Source organism: Astatotilapia calliptera, chromosome 23, assembly GCF_900246225.1.
Source record: "Astatotilapia calliptera chromosome 23, fAstCal1.2, whole genome shotgun sequence".
Taxonomy (NCBI): Eukaryota; Metazoa; Chordata; class Actinopteri; order Cichliformes; family Cichlidae; genus Astatotilapia; species Astatotilapia calliptera.
This window is the reverse complement of record NC_039323.1, coordinates 18,840,947-18,852,607: the sequence shown is the minus strand read 5'-3', so window position 1 is coordinate 18,852,607 and position 11,661 is coordinate 18,840,947. Positions and strand designations below refer to the sequence as shown.

Genomic DNA, 11,661 nt, shown 5'->3' with positions numbered 1-11,661 from the left:
AGGTAGAGTGATAAGCTTGTGTTTCCTTCCAACATTTGCCAAATAAAGGCCAAAAGCTCTCCTTAGTCTGCAGCTGGATGGACTAAAACTCCAACATCTGGGAATGCAGTTGAAGATCAGAGCCTGACAGAGGTGGAGAAGCTCTTCACGGACCTGCATTGCAAGCTGCAGTCCAAGATGGTAGTTAAAATCTGTTGGCAGGATAAGGGACCCATTGAAGATGCTCTGTTATTTAGACTCAGATTTGGTGTTTCAGATTGTGTGTGTGTATTCCTGCCTTAGAGGCTAAGTGTTTTGGGTGAGAAGACAAGATTTTGGTTGTTTAATTTCCCCGATTTAGTTATCTCCATTCTTTATAATTTAACAAAGTAGAGCACAATTGCTGAAAAGTGCCACAAGGTGGAGCCCCGTTCCTTGCTGTGCTCAACTAGTTATAGCACAATACAGAACAGATGATTTTTTTGTATAAATATGAAAAACTGAACTTACCAAGAAGACTGTTGAAGGACTGATAAATGAAGGCTGAGTTCAGACAGCTGAAAACTTTAAAAACTTGTTTGGGTTGATCTTGTTATACCACATAATAATACCAACTACAGATAGACAAACAAAGAGGTTTGTAGTTTGGTGTATATTTCAGATTAAGGACAAAGGCTGGAACAATTTTTGTACATGTAAACAGAGTCAGTGACACAAATTGATTAAACACTTTGTTTAACAGCAGAGTAAACATTAACGTGCTCCAGTCGACCTCAGGGTCTGCAATGTTCACGTTTAAGATCACCAAAAATAAGAATTTAACATCTTTTTAAGTCAAAATCATGAAAAAAATGGCCTTTTATTATCCTATTAGTGTAAGCGCTTCCCACCAATGTGAAACTAACAGATTAGTGATGTAGTAATGTAACGTGTCACTGTACAAGAAAACAGTCATTCATTATATTTACTACCAACAGCACCTGAAGCAACGGACCCTGGACTTACTCCACTAACAGGACAGCGTATTCAGCTCCGCTGCTCATCAGTAAAGCTTGCGGTGATGCAGCTGTGAACTGAGCGGCAAATATTTGAATTTTCTTTGTAAAACTTTAGAAAAATCTGACGTTTTTTGACCAACAGCTGGAAACTGAGTGAAATTTAGTTTCAATACAAAATGAGAGACCAGAAAATTTACTTTATCAATACTGAATTTGAATGAATCAAGTTTTTACCTGCAATGTTAAAAATTTACTATGTTCTATGTTTTATATTTACCTTTTTAAACATTAAAAAAATTTATACTCCATTATTTATTTATACATTACTGACATTTTTGCTAACTTAGTCGAGACTTAAGAGTGAAACATTTACTTTTATATTTCATGTCATTCACAAAATATTAAAAATAAACGTCATGTAAAATATTTATTATGCTCATTGTTATTAATTAGTATTTATTTATTATTATTTCTACAAATCTTGAGCATGATTACCTAATTACTGTTTTTTAATAATTAATTAATACTTTTATGAAATAATACTTATGTGTTTTCAACTTGATTGATTTTTGACCTTGTGTATTCAGGTGAGCAGTCGATTGTGTTGTCATTTACATTTTTCATACATTTGAAGATTTTTTCCATTTATAGTAAAATAAAAATGTTTGAATGTAAGAAAAACGTAAATGAGAGCATGTCAATAAAAACACATCAGTAAAATATGTTTTAAGTATTAAAAAAATACAAATAAAATATTAATAAACATTCAAAATAAAGTTTCTTTGATTCGTGAATGAATGATCAAACTCGCTTCATCAGCTGAAGTTGCAGAACTGCTTTCTGTTGTTTCCAGCTGTTAGTTTTGCCTGTAAATCAGATCCACGCAGATCACCCGCTCCCACCTCAAACTGCATCACCACAAGTCGACTCAGACTCGGGAATCTGCGATCGATTCACTCACTGCAGGAATGAACGCATGAAACTCGTACAACGCGCACAGTTCTGATTTAAGCACATCCTCAGGGTTCCTCGACCACCTGCACCGCCACCACCTCGCTGTCGGCAGTCCGGTGTGTGAGCAGGTGTCTGTTCAGGTGAGTTTTTCGGGTGTAGCTCTTGGTGCAGAAGGTGCAGGCGTAGGGACGGATGTTGCTGTGGGACAACATGTGTTTCTTCAGGTCAAACTTCCTCCGTAAACATTTCCCGCACTCCGGACACGAGAACGGCTTCTCTCCTGGAAAACAGACCGAGAGGCGCTCGGGTTCAGAACCGGTACAAAAGCATCTGGAGTTACGACAGCATATCTTTGTGTACCGTGATCATGTGACCAGCTTCCTGTCTTACCTGTGTGTATCCTCCGGTGTTCAGTCAGGTGACAGGAAATGGAGAAGGCCTTCCCACAGTCCTGGCAGACATAGGGCCGCTCGCCCGTGTGCGTCCTCATGTGTTTCTGCAGGTCACCGCCGGACGGCCAGCCTTTACCGCACACCGTGCACACGTACGGCCGCTCCCCGGTGTGCCGCCGCACGTGCACGTTGAGGCCAGCGAGTGCGGTGAAGTCTTTGGAGCAGTAGGGGCAGCGGTAGGGCCGCTCACCAGTGTGTGTCCTCAGGTGGCCCTCCAGGCCATCGCGGGTCTTGAAGCGCTTGCCGCACTGCGAGCACAGGAAGCGGCTCTCAGCGGTGTGGGTCGCCCGGTGGGACTGCAGGCCGGTGAGCGAGCCGTACGTCTTGCTGCACAGGTCGCACTGGTACGTGCGGAAGGTGTGTGTGCGCTGGTGGATACGAAGCTGGGTCACCCCTGGAGACACAAACATTTAAACACATGTTTAACCTCCTCTGGGAAAAGGAGACTCACATCATGGATGTGAGTCAGTATGGATCAGGATCTCCAAGGAATGTTTTCATCACCTCTGTTCAATCTGCGCAACACAGAAATAAGAAACAAGGACTGGACGCAGGACTGATAAGGTGTATCTAATAAAATGACAGTGAGTATAAATGCCATTTCGTTCATTAAGCTTGTGTTGTTTCCTTTTTGCGTAAAAATCAGATGTGCATCGAGAGCTGCCACCACACTGGATGTAATGAAACCCTTTCCTAAATCCTGCAGCTGCTTTTACAATGTGAATTATGATCTGAAAATGTTTTACTTTCCCAAGATGAGCTCTACAAATTCTCTATAGGCTCTGTTCACGTGTTTGTTTTACAGCAGCTGGCAGCAAAGTGCTAGTGACCAAAACACTGACGACTCGCTGTGTAATACCTCTTTGAGATGGTTTTCATGTTTTTTCCCTAGCACACGGTGGTTACCAGGGGGAGGGAAGAAAACAGCGGGCAGGTTAACAGTACATGGTTAACAATCATGTGACTGCAAAACCTGAGCAGGTGTGAGGAAAAGTAAAAAAATAAAAAGTATAGCGCTCGATTATTTCGCCAAGTATTTTTGTCGCTTCAGGGTTAATAGGATGAAAAATAATTATTCTTTCTTGGAAAATAAATTTTCAGATGATGACGGTTGTTGATGAGCAGGCTTTTTGTTTTTTTAACATTGTGTTGTAGCTCTGAAATGGAAAATAATTATAAAGGAAAATAATGAAAGCATCAGACTCTTGACTGTTTTAGAGCAGCAGCTCAACAGCAATGTTTTGTTCCACCGTCATCCTTTTTCCCAGAAACATCTTTAACAGAGGGCTGACTCAGATGAACTTGATGTGAACCTGCTGTTTGCTGCTCACCGAGTGAGTCAAACACACACAGCCGCCTCGCTGAGCTTTTAAAACCAGATCTGCTGCTAAGCTGCAGAGGTCAATGAGCCCGTGGAAAGTGCTCTGAGTTAGTGGGGTTCACCGCTTTCAGTGGTCTACCTGAGAAGGTCTGGTCACAGAAGCGGCAGTTGTAGCGGAGCTTCGCCCCCTCCACCGAGTGCGTCTGCAGGTGTCGCAGCAGCCGCGTCTGTGAGCTGAACGTCTGGTCACACATCGTGCAGGTGAGGTCGGGCAGCCGGTGCTGCAGCCGATGGGCGTCCCTGTCCTTGGCCGACTCGAACACCTTGTTACACCGGCTGCAGGTGAAACCTCCCTTGTCCAGGTGTGTCTGCTTGTGATTGGTCAGGCTGGATAGATGGTGGAACTCCTTGTCGCACTGGACGCAGTGGTAGATGGGGCGGGCCCGGTGTGTGCGCTGGTGCGACAGCAGCTCGGCTTTGGTCTTGAACATGGCGTTGCACTGGAAGCAGGACAGAGACCTGACGGGTCGGGGAGGGGGCCTATTCTGAGGGAGGCAGGGCTCTTTGTCAGCGCCGCCAGGTTGAGTCTGTTCGAGCACGGATGTCGTTAAGGCCGAACCGCAGGACCTGTTAGTGCGTAGGTGTCGGATCACCTGCAGACAGTCAGACAAACATCTAAGGGAGTGATGTATATATGATGTATATATATTTTTTTTTTAAAATTTAAAATAAATAAATGTGTTTTCATTTTTATGTGTGGTCTTATTGATTTATTTTAAGATACTTTTTTTGCTCAAACAGACAAAAAAGTGACCATATAGTTACTGTCATGCCACACTGAGACACTGACACAGTACCTGTGAGCGGTAGATGAAACATTTGCCACACTGAGGACACTTGTGAGCCACACGCTGGGAATTGTGGGAAATGCTGTGCAGAGCATTAGCTGTGACCTCTGAGCAGGAGAGATCTGATTGAAGAAAGACAGGAAGCTTTAATGACTAGTTCAGTTTCTATAGCTTTGTCACAATTCTTAGGCCGCATCCTTTGAAGGACCCGGCCTTCGTGGTCTACGTGGGCCGGGTCCTGTGAAATAGGACGGTCTAGCCTTCAGATTTGCGTCACCAGCTTTCTCAGTGGAGTTCAATAAACTCCTTGCTATCTAAATTATAACAGGACATTAGAGTACATTCTCGACCATCTCACGCTTCTGTTTAATCAGTTTTCTGTTTGACATTTATTCAGCTGTGTGAAAACTATAACTAATGTCAGCCAAACCGATTTACTCAGGAACAAATAAAATACTGAAAAAAGCCAAACAATAACTTTTTAAAGTTATTTAATAACTTATATATCATGTTCAACCTGAGTAGCGAAAGACCGTGCAGGGTCTAGAAACAATGTGCCGGAGTCCACTGTTCTGTGCTATCGAGTTGGTGGATAACAGACGTCTCAGAAAACGTCGGAGCATATTTGCAAATATGTGATGTCTCGATAAACCAAGCAAATATTTGAAGTTTACACAGCTACATTCTCACCTGAAAATACCTTAAAAGTTTATTTTCTAACCCAGAAAGAGTCATATTAAAACTAAGTAGCTGCCGCCATTGTTGGAAATGGGAATTGGCTGGGCCGCGCTATGAATTCTGGGATAGGTTGGGCTACGAATGATACACCCGACCCAACTTTCAAGTCTGGCTGTGATGTAAACGGCCTACAAATGTGGCTGCCAAAGGATGTGGCCTAGGAATTGGGACACAGCTTATATCTACGCGCGTGTGTGTGTGTGTGTGTGTGTTACCTGTGTCTTCTGATTGGTTGACAATGTCTCCACATGAGTCCCTCAACCTGACAAGCAAAAGCTGGTTATATTTAATTTAAAATAATTAAATAATTAAATAATTAAATAATAATTAAAATAATTTCCCCCAGGGATCAATAAAGTATTCTGATTCTGATTCTGATTCTGATTTTCAAGCTCTGAGGACTCTGAGGGATCCAGGATTATTTAAAAAACAAACAAACAAAAAAAGGTCTCACCTGTCCACCTCCACAACCACAGGTGTGACTACACATTCATTGCCGACTGCTGCCGAGCTCTCATTGGACGCCTCCAGCTCTGAACCAATCACAGTCTCCTCGATCTCTTCCTGCTCGTCCTCTGTTATCACCACCACCTCCACCTTCACCAGCTCCACATCCAGCTGCAAGGGGCTACTAACCTCAGGTAGCACATCTGATTGGATCTCCGTTTCAGGTGGAGGAGGGTTGGGATTGATCAGTTTAGTGAAAAGGGGGTGGGACCACACAGACAGGAGGGTCTCCTCTGTATCACAACCCACTAAGAAATAACCCCCCGCCAAAACATTAAAGATCAGCAAAACTGAGTCCGATTCTCATTTAATTTGATTAGTTCTTGATTACTTATTTACCTGTCGCCAGTGACTGTCCCTGTAAACAGGTCTGATTGGTCAGCAGCTCCCTCAGATCATCCTTGTCCGCCTTCTGCAGACAGTCCTCCAGCCCAGAGGGGGCAGCATCGAACCAGGAGGCAGCCTGAGATGGATGAATGGCCACATAAATGAAAATGAAATACAGCAGAATTACTAGATTGACTGTTCAAGGTTTTACTGATCACCTGTTTGAAGTCGGGAACAGGAAAGAGCTGCTCGATCCTGGACAGGAAGTCAGATATGAGGGACTGGAGGGCGGAGTCAAACCTCTGGTCAAACACCTCCTGGAAGACAAGCACAGAGGTGAACGATGGACGGATTGAATGATGAAGCTTTGTGTGAAGCTGATAATTCAAGGTGGCAGCTCTGACCTGTAGGAGGCGTTGAGAATTGTCTGGACTCTTTATCAATTTGTCGGTGAGCATCAACAAAGCAGACCAGCATTCGCTTACGTCTTCATCCAGCTGCTGAGAGAACAGACGAGACACAAAAAGAAACTTTTATTTTCAGCAACAACTGAGGACATCAGCCAATAGTTACTATTATTTTTCTAGTTATAATTTTATGGGTGGTCGTATCATTAATGATGCTAGTTTTTATTAGTCTCCAAGAATTTTTCTGCTTAATAATTTTTCTAATAATAATTTTTCTGCTTATTTCTTGTCATTTTCTAAGACTCGTTTCCATTGTTGATTCTAGCTGTTAATTCTTGGCCAAATGAGCACAGGAAGAAACCATTAAATATTTTTTCCTAAAATAATGTCTCGGTATATGGTATGCATTACCATACGTTTTCTCATGGTAATGCTAATACAGTCATGTGAGAAAATTAGGACACCCTATGAAAGCCTGTATATTTTAAAATATATTTGGACATATGGAGATTTAATATGAATTTTAATGATACTGAGGGATCCAAATAATATAACTAAACAATTAAAAATAAGAAAAGCCTTTTTAAAACTTTATGTGAAATGTAATTTAAAAAACAATTTCTGGTGTGGAATAAATTAGGACACCCCACCCGTTATCCCACTTAAAATGGTTAAAATCACACACAGGTGTATCACGTCAGGTGCACATGATCAGTAAATCTTTAACCATCATTTTAAAGGAGCCTTGCCTATTTAAACCTCAGATTTAGTTTGGTGGTCTCCTGACTGTTGAAGTGTTGAAGTGAGCACCATGGTGAGATCTAAGAGCCGTCTGATGCCCTCAGAAAGAAAATTGTGTCCGCTTATGAGTCTGGTAAGGGATTCAAAAAGATCTCAAAAGAATTTGACATCAGCCATTCCACCATCTGGAAAATTGTTTACAAGTGGAGGACATTCAAAACAACTGCCACCATGCCCAGGTCTGGCCGTCCAAGCATATTCACCCGCGGAGCAGACGCCCAAAGAAGTCATCAAAAATCCCAAAAATGTCATCATAGGAACTACAGCAGGCTCTGGCTACTGTCAACGTGAAAGTGGATGACTCTACTATCAGAAAGAGACTACACAAGTTTGACTTTCATGGGAAGTGTGCAAGGAGGAAACCTTTGCTCACTAAGAGAAACATTAAGGGCAGACTGAAGTTTGCCAGAGTGAATGTAGACAAAGACCATGACTTCTGGAATAATATTCTTTGGACAGATGGGTCTAAAACTGAATCATTTAGACACCAGAACAGTAGACATGTTTGGCATAAACCAAACACAGTCTTCCAAGAAAAGAACGTCATACCAACTGTGAAGCATGGAGGTGGCAGTATTGTAGTTTGGGGATGCTTTGCTGCAGCAGCACCTGGCCAGCTCACCATCATAGAATCCATCATGAATTGTGTATATCAGAGGGTGCTTGAAGAACATGTGAAACCATCTGTAAAAAAACATTAAAGCTGAAGCGGAACTGGACACTGCAACATGACGTTGCATGTCACGTGGGGTGACTTAAAACAGACTGTACATGCCAGAAAACCCCCAAACATCTCACAGCTGAAAGAATTCTGCATTGAGGAGTGAACCAAACTTGCTTTTGATCGATGTCAGAGACTGGTAAAAGGCGTCTCACTGAAGTTATATCAGCCAAACGGGGCAACACTAGTTATTAGGGGGTAGGGTGTCCTAACTTTGTCCTCCATTAAAATACACATATTTGTTCACATTTGTTTTTTAAATGTGTAATTTTTTGTTGTTGTTGTTTAATTGCAACTAAGTCACTTTCTTTTCCAGTAATACATGAAAACATGATTGGACATTGTTATATGAACATTACTTAATAAAGAGCAGATTATTTAATGGGGTGTCCTAATTTTCTCACATGACTGCATGAAAGGCAGCAGAAGTTCAACTGATAATGGAGAACAACGACATGGTTGATGTCATGAAGACCAATTGTACAATCAAAGTTTAGATATGGACGACTGAAAGCACGAAAACGTCATAGCAATTCATTTAAAGGAGGAAATATTGAAATGTGCTGCATTAATGATTCACTGCTTTTTAACATATTAAAAAAAATTATTAGCTTAAACTGTTTGTAATTTAATATTACAATTAATGTTTAAAAAAATGTAAAATAAATACTGATATGAGGCATTTTCAGTTATTTAAAATATATATTTAAATACATTTTAGTGCACTGATAAAGGTGCAGGATGTTCCATCTTAAATATTTGTTATAAAATATTATATTGTTAATTAGATTTGATTTGATTTTTTTTAAAAGCCAAAATAAAACACACAGGGCTGGTGTTGGTTTCCAACATTTATCAGATTGATTACACCATTAATCAATAAAGAGCTGGGGTGCAGTGAAGTGACACAGATCCTGTAAGCCTGTCCAGTAATCTCCCTGCTCTCTCTCCTGGGCTTCAGTAGCTGGGTTAACAGGCTTCAGGCCAGAGCAGCACAGAGAGCAAAGAGATGCTTTTGGTATTAAATGAGAGAATTTCAAGTCATTATTTTTTTTGAGAAAGGTCCCGATTTAGTGCTGCTCAAACATTTAACAAGCTGAAGAGCTGTAGACACACACTCACTATTAACATGGTTTTCTTTTGATTTTGTCATGAAATAAAGGATTTAATCAATTGCTTCCAGTTAAGTGACTTTTCATGTTGAATCCTTTACTGAAATCACAGGAAACAGTTTGAATAAAAATAATTTTTAGACACAGTCATAGTCTGAATTACTTGTGGTCTCACCGTTGCCTCAGAGTGGATCCTGTCTAGGTGGGAATGGATGGCAGCTGATTTTGGTTCTGACAACGTGACCTAAAGAAAAAAAACAACAACAAACAACAACATAATCTGACATGTCCCTTCAATGTTAAAAAGGAAAAGTAACACACTCTATTTTGTTTAAAGTTTAGATTTTAACATTTGTTGATATACCTAACTATAAAATAACTCAAATGAAATTCAAATGAACCAAGAACAGAACCCTGAGGAACACCACGGAGAACCCCCCCCCCCCCCTATTTATTACATTTACATTGCTTATCTAACACTTGTGCATGAACTTTCCTGAGTTCCTGTAACTGTTTCGTCCTCTAAACACTGTGGAAACTAGGAATTATCAATGTTAATATAAAACCATTCTGGGGACTTTGGGGGTTTTCTACTACAGAACAGGCACTCTGCAGCACAAGAGGAACCTTTAAGTAAAGTCTAGCCAGTATGCAACCATCTTGATAAAGACTTCCGACACTTACTATATTTCATCACTTGTTCAGAAGCTTTATTTATTTTTAATATCGAAGGTCACTTGGAGATGAAAATTGCATCAGTATCTTTGTTGCTATTATACTAATACCCAGGCACACAGATTATAGGCTCCTCTCTCAGATGTTGTACAGCATGCATGACATATACATCATTTACACCAGGTGTGGTAAAGATTTAATTAACACTTAAAGTTGTTATTCCTTATCCAGCCAACATAATGTGTTAAAAACAGGTGGGAAAAGGGAACTATTGGATAGTGCATGAAACCTTCAAATTCAGGTGTTACATTCTCTCCTTGCAAAACACCAACCTTTGCCCTCAGAGCCAGCAGCAGCAGACACCTCTGTCTGTCCGTCAGCAGTTGCGGGACGGCCTCAGTCACCAGGGAAACAAAGTCCTCCAGCATCCCATAATGCCTCACCATTTCGTGCCGTGCGACCTGCCACATCGCCGCTGTTAGCAGGCGGAGAGGCGGGACGAGGAGACGCAGGGAGGAGAGGGAGAGGAGGGAAGCTGCCGGAGAGGACAGGTTGACATGTCAGAGCAGGAAGCATCACTTATCTGGGTCAGTGTCAGGAGCTGCTGCACCCACACCAACCAGGACTCTAATGTTATTCTTACTTACAGTGACTTAATGTGTGTGTGAATGGGTGGATGACTGGATATGTAAAGCGCTTTGGGGTCCTTAGGGACTAGTAAAGCGCTATATAAATACAGGTCATTTACCATTTACTTAATGCAACTGTAACAATATGTAGGAAACTCAGAATGTAACATACTTTAGTTTGTCAGGGGAGGTAAATTAGAGATGTGCCCATATAAAATAAAATAAAAAAAAAAGGCTCATTAAGGTGTGCCAATTTGGCCACACCCTAATCATATTGATAATTATTACAATTTATAAACAGACAAACTGTTATCAGTAAACAAATGAGGTGGAAATATTTCAGGATGTTGAAGATCTTCTGATTAAACCAGAGAATTCAGAAGTTTGAAAAATGTAACTTGGGAGTTTGCCTGACAAAAGAAGCTACCAAACTCTGTTTAAAAAAAAAGTCTCAGCATTTTAAAAGTCAATGCTTATGATCGACTGAATGCATTTAATAAAACCGCACTAAATACATCTAAATAATTACAATATATAGTTTTAAATCGGCACAGTTTGATATAATATAGCTTTATTTAGACCTTGGAGTGTCATGTTTACCTTTAGTCACATTAGTGATCGTTAAATGATTGGTGTGTTGGTGAATTACAGCTTATTCTACTATTGTGAATGCACTGTTGGCAATACAGGGATTAGTGACTTACATGACAGCCAAACTGCTGCTAATTAACAGTTTAAATACCGTTAAAATACAAGCAGCCATCTGCTATCAGTGATATATACGACTTTTATCATAAGCAATCCACGCTTGATGCGTTACAAATACGCCGAATTAAAATGTAGCTACAATCGACTTATTATCAGCTGGTAGAGGCTAATCAATAAAGATTAACGTTTCAAAAACTAAGAACATATTTAAAAAGCTAATTTTTTGCATAGAGTTTGGTTAGTATGGGTGCATGCGCACAAGTTGGTGCTAGCTGGCTATAGCTCGGTAATTATCAAAAGAGACAAAAATCCTGATTTATTTTTAAAGAGCACCAAAATAACCGATAAGAGAACAGAGTAGTAAGCACATACCCATTCCGCGTGCAAACCCACTCACTGTAAGCCCAATTTTTTCCAAAATGTTAGCTACAGAGGCTAACGGTTAACTGTTTACACTACAGCTACCGACGGCTCCGCCCCCTTT

At 40.8% G+C, this 11,661-nt stretch overlaps 1 protein-coding gene across 3 annotated transcripts; it reads right to left on the bottom strand.

Annotated features, from left to right (window-relative positions):
* Window positions 1-1,403: 1,403 nt before the first annotated feature.
* LOC113015522 (zinc finger protein ZFMSA12A-like) lies at window positions 1,404-11,650 on the bottom strand. Of its 3 annotated transcripts, none has more exons than XM_026157516.1 (12): window positions 11,550-11,650; window positions 10,173-10,375; window positions 9,341-9,409; window positions 6,529-6,621; window positions 6,343-6,441; window positions 6,137-6,260; window positions 5,745-6,045; window positions 5,506-5,552; window positions 4,562-4,674; window positions 3,844-4,357; window positions 2,322-2,777; window positions 1,404-2,211 (listed from the first exon to the last, which is right to left on the bottom strand). In XM_026157516.1, exons 1-12 carry the CDS (start codon window positions 11,551-11,553, stop codon window positions 1,997-1,999), a joined length of 2,238 nt encoding a protein of 745 aa, XP_026013301.1. In that variant the 5' UTR covers window positions 11,554-11,650; the 3' UTR covers window positions 1,404-1,996. The 3 variants fall into 3 exon arrangements, with proteins under 3 accessions (XP_026013301.1, XP_026013299.1, XP_026013302.1); XM_026157514.1 differs by having other exon boundaries at window positions 6,529-6,624; window positions 11,550-11,649; XM_026157517.1 differs by lacking the exons at window positions 9,341-9,409; window positions 10,173-10,375; window positions 11,550-11,650 and adding an exon at window positions 7,882-7,954 and having other exon boundaries at window positions 6,529-6,624.
* Window positions 11,651-11,661: the final 11 nt, after the last annotated feature.